The sequence below is a fragment of the Desmodus rotundus genome, chromosome 8 (genome assembly GCF_022682495.2).
Source record: "Desmodus rotundus isolate HL8 chromosome 8, HLdesRot8A.1, whole genome shotgun sequence".
Classification (NCBI taxonomy): Eukaryota; Metazoa; Chordata; class Mammalia; order Chiroptera; family Phyllostomidae; genus Desmodus; species Desmodus rotundus.
The window spans coordinates 52,732,463-52,741,592 of NC_071394.1; the positions used below are offsets into that span (position 1 = coordinate 52,732,463).

Sequence of the window (9,130 nt, forward strand, 5' to 3'; positions counted from 1 at the left end):
TATTCTTAAGTTGAATTGGACTGTTACGTTAAATTCTAGGCTCAAAAAAGAAGGAGAAGGAGTGTTTGGTGGAGCAAGTTCTTTTCAATGATTTTACTTACAACAAAGAAATGCAGTCTCTATCCCCCGTGATTTTAAATATTGATAAGAGCTAACTAGAGTGGTTATTGCTGCTCAAAGAGCAAATTGAACTAAATGCTGAGTGAAGTAAAATGCAGTCCATTAAGTAATTTTGCATCTAATGTGACCGTTTCAAGTTATAAAATGGTGCTAGGGAAAATTTGGAAAGATATATTATTGATAATGGTCACATTGTTGAATGTAAAGACACTTAAGTGTAATATATATAAAATATTTAATATTGAAATGTGTTATTGTAAATATCTGATCCTTGCACAAAGCCCAGAAAAGTTACTTAGAACAAAGGGAGGAAGCAGTCACTTCTATTAGTTCCATTTTCTACAGTTCCTACTGGTAACATATTGGTGCATACATTTCCACTTTGATTTCATCATTGTTTTACTTTATATTTGTTGAAGTATAAAATTTAAATCTGTTTTAGAAGTTATTTTAAAAATATGTGGTATAGTGAACATTTTTTACAATCAGCCATATATGTATATATATACACAAAATTCTATTATATATATATGTATATGAGTACATATTGTCCACACATCCTTTTAATTAACAACTTTATTTCTATTTCTTTTACAATATTTTATTTCATGAAGTATATTTTATGTTAACAAACTCGTATTATTGAAAATTATCATTTTTGCTATTATAAACCTATTGTTGGGTACATTACTCTTATTTATTTACTATAAAGCTTAGAGCTCCTATGAGGGCAAGAAAAAGAAAGGACAACAAGAGCCTCCATCCTGTTTTCAGCCACTGCATCAGGCTAGTCCAGGCCAGGAGAAGATCTCTAGCTGGACCAGGCACTAGGCAATGAGCATGTACTTCCTGTGGGTGTGCATTGCTCTCGAATTCTGGAAGTGGATCTGGAGGAGCAGGAGAAAAAAACAGATTCACACACACATACCTGATATTTCCTTGCTTTTCCAGAAACAGGAAAGGTGCCCCTGCCTTTAAGGGAACTCCTGCCAATGAACTTCCCCTTCCCAGATCATCTTTCCAGACTGAACATCCCTCACCTTCTGGCATTGCATCTTTGGGCTCTGGATATTCCAGATTGACACAAAGAGGTCGGGCCTCACACAGCTGCTCAGAAGAAGGGACGTTGACCTGCACCAAGGCCTGCTTCAGATGGAACAAGGAAAAACCTAGGGGCTGGCCGAACCCCTGGACCTGATCCAGCCGGGTTTGCCCTGTAGAGGCAATGGCCCTGGGGTGAAACAGTTGGGCAGCAGAGTCAGAGTCTGGAATTTTCCTTCTACGCTGCCCTCCCAGTACAAACTTGTTTGGGACAGGGCCCTTGAGCATGCCCATGGCAAACCAGGGACAGCCCAATGCCAGCCCTGACCCCCATGTGTCTGTCCTGGGAATAGGCCTGGAAATGCAGTACGTTTAGCATGGACACCCTGTGAGTCTTTTCTTTCCAGTGACTTTTCTTCTCAAGGTCTATATACTGCCTATCCCAACCCTACATGCACCTGCTCCTCTACACTGAGGCTTGAGGTAGGTTACTGAGCAGGCTCTGACCACATGTCCTGTTTGGAGCCTGGGGATTGTAGTGAGGAGAACTGATCTGGAGAGGGGCAGGCTGAAGGGGAGTGGACTGTGGTGGGTTAGGGACACTAGGGCAAAATGCAGCCCAACATCCCTACAGTTCTACAAGGCCAGGGGCCCCATCCACAGTTCTCACTATTCTGTCCCTTGGGATAGAAGCCACCAGGGATCAGGCTGCCTTTGAGAATCAGATCTGTAAGATCTTGTTTGTGCCAGACCTGCCCTGTCACAGCCAGTGTGCTCTCAACAAAGCACATCTTCCTTCTGTATCCAACAACGACCACCTTCCTATTTCATACTTGGTAGGTGTCCAATTTCAACATAAGCAGGTAGACCTTCAGGTGCCGAGAAGACCTGGATGGTCTCTCATCGAATGGATAGATGACAGGACCTGAGAATGATATCTATTGTGACTGACTGATTTCTTGAGTAGAACTGAGGTGCGGGGATGGTGTCTGCTTCATTCATTGAGTTATGCTAAGTGCCTCTAGAATGGCCTACTTGTAGTAGGTCCTTCATACACAGTGTCAAATAAATGAAGTCCAACCAGAACATCCCAGATATCTGATGGAGCTGGGGAACCCTGCTAACCCCAGAGAATCCAAATGTGGCAACGGTGAGGAAAAGGGCAAAGATCACCAAAGTGATTTCTCCAACTTCTTGACAGATTGTCTTCCACTTGCTTTTCCAAGCTCAGAAATGCCATAGGCTATGATGGGTGGGGCAGGGGAATTTCCATGGTAGACAGAAATAAATAATAATGGCCATGAACCGACACAGCATATCCAGAAGCCCTGTATGTGGAGCCAGGTGCCAGCTGAGACCTGCGTCAATTGTCCCCACAATAGTCCCTGCGAGAACCTTATGAGGTGTGTCCTGGGTCATCCCACATTTCAAAGGAACAAACTGAGGCTCAGAGAACCATGGTGACATTTTTACGACATACAGCTAGCAGAGGCAGAAACACAGCCTTGCTGAAAAGGGAGCACATGCTCACCGAGAAAGCAGTTCTTCCAAGAACATTTGGTCTCTGGAGAAAGCCTGGTGCGTGGACCTGAAGGTGGTGAGGTGGGAGAAATTTCCACTGCGGAAATATGGAGCCACGACATCTGCCACATTCTTCAGCGTACCTCCCTTGAGGGCCTGCCATTTGAAGGATTCATACAGGTTAAGCATGAACTTGGCTGCACCGTGGGTTGCAGCAGTAGAGACATCCCATCAGTGGCATCACTGTGAATCCTCAGGAGTACTGAGGTCTGAAGTTCATCCAAAACTCCCAGCCCCTCAAGGCCTTGTGAAGAGAAGGGTCAGGAGTGCCCAAGCTGCACAGGGTTTTATCAATAGGTTTTAAAAGTACCACCCAAGTTTGGTGGACGGGGCTGTTGATATAATTTTTATTTTCTAGGTAATTTCTTAAGATTTTATTTATTTTTTAGAGAGGGGAAAGGAGAGAAAATGAGAGGGAGAGAAACATCAATGTGTGTCTGACTTTTGCATGCCCCCACTGGGGACCTGACAGGTGCCCTAGACTTACAATCAAACTGGCTACATTTTGATCCACAGGCTGCCACTCAACCACTGAGCCACAGCAGCCAGAGCATATTTCTAGACATTTTATTTAAGATGAGACACAACAGACTTTCCACACTCATAGCCTATGAAGAGCTTTGTACCCACAAGACCTCGAAGAGCACCCTCATATAGAGATGAAATCCCACAGGTTTGGGCATGTCAAACGGCTGCTCACGGTCACACAGGTTAGAACGGAGAATTGTCCAAAGCTGGGGATGCATGGCATTTCCTCTTAGTTACCTGAGCCTTATCTGTTCCTCATATGGATGGAAATGGTTGGGGAACACTGTCCCTCTCCATCTGGGAAGTGTGTACAAGAGGGAGAAACACAGCCTATGAAAACCAGTGACTTCCAAAGCACCTATTTCCCTTTCTTTTACAGGAAGGTAATTTTGAGATGCAGAAACTGCACAGGAGGTAATGCCTGGGAATTCCTGACTGGAGAAAGCTTCTCATCAGGCAGGAGTCTGAGCAGATGACTCAGGAAGGTCCAACTCCTGTGGATGGAAAAAGCTGACAGGTGAGTCATAGAAAGGCGGGGGAAATGAAAAGCAAAGAACACTGGCATTGCCTTGGAGAAGTTGAAATCAGATTGGTAAATTTTCTTCCCTTAAAAAATATTGTTGTTCACTGACCATCAGCCTTATTTTCCCCACGTTGCTCTAAATATGAGCGAGTGAGTAACCTTCAGGCCAGACCAGGCACAAGGCACTAGCCGTCATCACAAAAGTTCTGTTGGCGCTGTCATGCCACAGACTTTTCAGTTTGGAATCTGGCTGCAGCTGCTAAAACTTTACATGTTCATCTCCTCCCAGCTGTTTGTTCACAAAACATTGTGATTTAAGTGTGTCGACCAAATTTGATGACTTCGGAAACCCTACAACTTCAAAATGTGCCTGTATGAGTATGTGCTAAAGCAAGTTATTAAGGGTAGGGTTAATTCAGGGATATGGCCCTTAACACAGTATCACCTGACCCCTCCAGAGGGGTCAGGTAGACACATGGAAGCACAGAGGGGATTCCATGTGACAAAGAGTGAAAAGATGGCCATGGATGAGCAAGGAAGAAACCCCTCAAAAGGAACCAGCCCTGCCAACACCCTCACTTCGAAATCCTCTTCTCTGGAACTGTGACAAATTAAGTGTGTGCTCTGTGTGCCATCCCGTGGGGTCTTATGCTACGGCAGCCCCAGCAAACTTATTCCGGCAGTCGGACACGCTTGAGTGATCCTGGTAGCACTGCTGCTATGGCACATGCAGTGATGCCACAAGGTCCACCAGCGCTGAGAGGCTGCGGTGCTGTGGCAAACAATGTGCATTATTGAAGCAGGTCTGCAGGTCTGGTGACCTCACTGCTCTGCAGGTATTTGGAGCAGGTTGTTTAAAAAGAACAAAATGTGAGAAGAAAGAAGGCGAAGGAGTGAATGGAAGTCGTACTGACCTCCTCCCAGGACCAATCTGGAGTGACAACTCAATTCTGGGGATACCTCCTGGAACAGACAACTGAGCAATAGCCAGACAGAAGCATAGAACTTCTGCACAACCAGCTACGGCACAGCCTGACTGGTAAGGAATGGTGTACAGACTGGAGGGGGCTGTCTGGGCTTACAGAGGTGCCTGGGCAAGTGGGATAATTAAGTAGCCAGTTGGATCTACAGCAAAGATTGTGGTCTAAACACTTAGCTAGGATTCCCAGCCCAGGACATCAGAGCCCATAAAGTACACAGATAACTACCAGCTGCTAAAAGCGGTAGGGTTGCTCTCTGCCAGAGAGAGACAGTTGGAGATTCAAGGGCCTTTTAAAGGGCCAACACTGAAACTATCATTTGCAGCCACCTACTGGGGACTCCAGCAAAGGTGGGGACAGAGTGGGCTGGATTTGCCTGAGGAGAGACGGGGGACTGAAGCCTTTGGCACAGAACTGAGAGAGTAGCTGTTGGGATCCTGGTACTGAGTCACTTCCTACACCAGGGGTGTAAAACTCATTTTCAACAGGGGCTACATCAGCCTCACATTGCCATCAAAGGGCTAAATGTAATTTTAGGACTTAATAAACGTAACTACTCCTTAATTAGGCATACCAAGCTGGGCCCTGCTGCCAGGTAGAAAGAAGGTGCCAGGCTGGATAAAAGAAGGTAAAGGACCAGATTCAGCCCAAGGGACTTGTGTTTGACACCTTTGCTCTACATGGCAGCAGCCTTTGTGCTCAGGCAGACCACTCCCTTCTGAGAAGCAGTAGCCTGAGGGGAAACAATAGCCCCAACCCCAGGAGGTTCTCTGCTCTATCCCTTTGGTGCTTAAGCCTGAGTGATGAGACCAGACGAACCACTGAAGGAGGTAGCCAGAGAAAGTAGATCACTGGCAAGGGTGGGGCAGAGTGGACTAGAGAGACTTGAAGAGAGACTGGGGGCTGAGGCTTTGGGGAGAGAAGTGAGAAAGTAGCCACAGGGATCCCGTTGCTGAGCCAACCCCCAGATACAGCAGTCATCCTGCTCAGACAGACCATTCCCCTCCCAGCAGTAGCATCCTGAAGGGAAACAATAGTCCCCAAACCAGAAGGGGTTTGGCCTCACCCTAAGATGCTTCAACTTGACTGCTGAGGGCACAGTGAGCAGATTAACAATTGCAGGAGACAGCCAGTGACAGCAGATCACTGGAAGCATCAAACACACTGCCTAAGGTCAGATGGGGTCAACATCTGACATAACCAGAGGCAGATCCATAAAGAAAAAACAGTGGTAAATACCCTTAGTCTAGTACCCACCTGGCAACATACATAGTTCTTACAATATTACTGACTAAATTTCCTGTGCTGTATTTTTACATTACCATCACTATTTTGCAATTGTCAATTTGTACTTAATCTTGTCACGGTTCTCATCCAGCCAGTCAAACCTCTCCAAGAGGCTACTGAGACAACAGCCACTGTGGTCTTCCTCATGATTTGTGATATTTTCTTTTGTGCATAAGTTTATAACAGTCATTTCTTGTCTAGCGAGTGTGTATATAAGAAGTCAGTCAATTTTATATAATAGTGTATTTCAATTCACATATTTTGCTCCTCCCTTCTCTTAGTCCATTTTAAATATTGAAATTTGCTACATCAACTGCACTTATATGTAATAGTATATATATATATATATCCTTTATATATATATATATACCCTTTCATTCTAAAAAAGGAAAATACACAAGGAACACAAATGCACAATGCATATGGAACATTTTCAAAGACAGACCACATTATAGGACACAAAACAAGCCTCAACAAATTCAAGAACCTTGAAATCATATCAAGCATCTTCACAGACCACAAGGGCCTGAAACTAGCAACCAACCCTGAGGAAAACACTCAAAAACACTCAGACTCCTGGAGATTGAATAGCATGCTGTCAAACAATGAATGGGTTAAGAATGAGATGAAAGACAATATCAAAAAGTTTCTGGAAACAAATGAATATGAACCCACAACAGTCCAAAATTCATGGGACACAGAGAAAGCAGCCCTGAGAGAGAAGTTCATAGTGATACAGGCTTACCTAGAAAAGATAGAAACGTTTCACATAAACAAACTAACCCTACATCTACACGAATTGGAGGAACAACAACAAAGACAGCCCAGAGCAAGTAGAAGGAAGGAAATAACCAAGATCAGACCAGAATTAAATGACATAGAGACTAAAATCTGAATTTAAAATCTGAAGTGGAGTTCCGAAAACTTTTTACTTGGGACTGTGGGACACGGTAGGGAAAACAACTGAAGCTCCCTGGAGCCCCAGTCTGAGACTGTTCTGGGGCCCTGGCATATAATCTCAGGGTCACAGGTATGGAGACCCATCGGGGCTAGCTCTCACCTCAGAGCAGCACTCTCTGGAGTCATTGGCCTCATGAATCTTCCACTTGTCCAGGGAGGTAGAGTAATTGAACTCATTAAACAGCTTCCTGGGGATGTGCTCGTTGCAAAGACGCCTGCATCCTGGCTCCTGGTGCTGCTTCATGCCAGGTCTAGCCAGGGTGGGGCCTCTAGCTGAAAAAGGCACTATCCCTTCAGCAGGTCCTTCCAGTAACTGGGCAGTGGGTCTGAGCTCAGCTGGTAGACCTGGAGCATCAGAAAGAAACAGATTTAAACATGTAGTTGCCTTCCACTTGCCTTTCCAGAGACAGGAATGTTGCCAATGCCTTTTAGGGAACTCCTGCCTATGAAAAACCCCTTCCCAGATCACCTTCCCACATTGTAGTTCCCTCACCTTCTGGTGTTACATTCTGGGACCCTGGATACTCCAGATCCAGACAAAGAAGATGGGCCTGACACAGTTGCTGTAAAGTAGGGACGTTGACCTGCACCAAGGTCTGCTTCCAATGCAACAAGGACAAATGTAAGGGCTCGCCAAACCCTTGCATCTGGTCTGGCCAGGTTCCCACTGTAGAAGCCATGGCCCTGTGGAGAAACAGATGGGGATCAGAGTCAGAGTCTGGAATCCTCCTTCAACACACCATCCCCGGGCAATCCTGCCAGGGAGGGGCCTTTGTGCATGCCCATGCCCAACCAGGGGACAGCCCAATGCCACCCCTGACCGCTGTGTGACTCTCCTGGGCAGAGAAGGCCTGGAAATGAAGTAGGTTTAGCAGGGACACCCTGTGAGTCTCTTCTTTCCAATACATTTCTTCTCAAGGTCTATACACTGCCTACCCCAACCCTTCATGCACCTGCTCATCTACACTGAGGTTTCAGGTAAATGGCTGAGCAGGCTCTGACCACATGTCTTGTTTGGAGCTTGGGGATGGTGATGAGGAGACTTGACCTTGGTAAGGGGCAGGCTGAGGGGCAGTGGAGTGTGGTGTGTTTGGTCCCTGGGGCAGATGGTAGCCCCTCCTCCTTCTGGTTGTATGAGGCCAGGGGCCCCATCCACAGATCACTCTGTTCTGTTCCCTGGCATAGATGGCGCCAGAGCTCAGGCCTCCGTTGGGAATCAGATCTCTAAGAGCTTGTTGGTGCCAGACCCTCTCCCCCACAGCCAGTGTGCTCTCAACAAAGGAGCAAACACCATCTACCTTTTTATTTGATTCCTGGATGAGTGTCCATTGTCATTATTAGCAGGTAGGCCTTCAGGTGTCCTGACGACCTTGTTTGTACCAGAACTAATGGGTAAAAGACAGGATCTGAAAAAGATATCTATTGTGACTGACTGGTTCATTGAGTAGATCTGAAGCCCTGGGAATGTATCTGCTTCATTCACTGAGTTATGCCAAGTGTCTCTAGTAGAGTGTACATGCAGTAGGTGCTTCATACACATTGTCAAATAAATGAAGTCAAACCAGAACCATCCCAGATATCTGAGTGGGCCTGAGGACCCCTGCTATCTCCAGAGATTCCTAATGAGGCAATGCCAAAGACAAGAGGACAGATCAGGCAAGTGATTTCTCCAACACCTTCAACTGATTATTTTCCCCTTGCTTTTCCAAGCTCAGAAATGCCACAGACCACGATGGGTAGGCAAGATTTTTTCTGTGGTGGACAGAAAAAAAATTTTTTTCATGAACAGCACAGCACATCTAGAAGCCCTGTCTGCAGGGCTACATGCCAGCTAACACCTGCCTGGACTGTGCCCACAGTAGTACCTGCACGAAAATTATTAGCTTTGCCCTCTGTCATCCCACAATTCAAAGGAACTGACTCTGGCACAGGGAGATGGGATGACATTTATATGGCACACTGCTTGCTGTGAGCAGAATCACAGCTGTGCTGAAAAGGGGGCACGTGCTCACCAAGTCAGCAGATCATCCATGAGCGTTGGGGCTCGGGAGAAGGATGGGTGCCTGGTCCCGAAGGTGGAGAGGTGGGAGATGTTTCCACCCAGAATAGC

At 46.1% G+C, this 9,130-nt stretch overlaps 1 protein-coding gene across 1 annotated transcript; it reads right to left on the bottom strand.

The window, feature by feature from the left end:
* Positions 1–714: 714 nt before the first annotated feature.
* Positions 715–8,421, bottom strand: LOC128781523 (uncharacterized). Its single transcript, XM_053930029.1, has 5 exons — positions 8,319–8,421; positions 7,514–7,704; positions 7,121–7,365; positions 2,693–2,838; positions 715–1,007 (listed from the first exon to the last, which is right to left on the bottom strand). Exons 2-5 carry the CDS (start codon positions 7,698–7,700, stop codon positions 932–934), a joined length of 654 nt encoding a protein of 217 aa, XP_053786004.1. The 5' UTR covers positions 7,701–7,704; positions 8,319–8,421; the 3' UTR covers positions 715–931.
* Between the last annotated feature and the right edge of the window lie 709 nt (positions 8,422–9,130).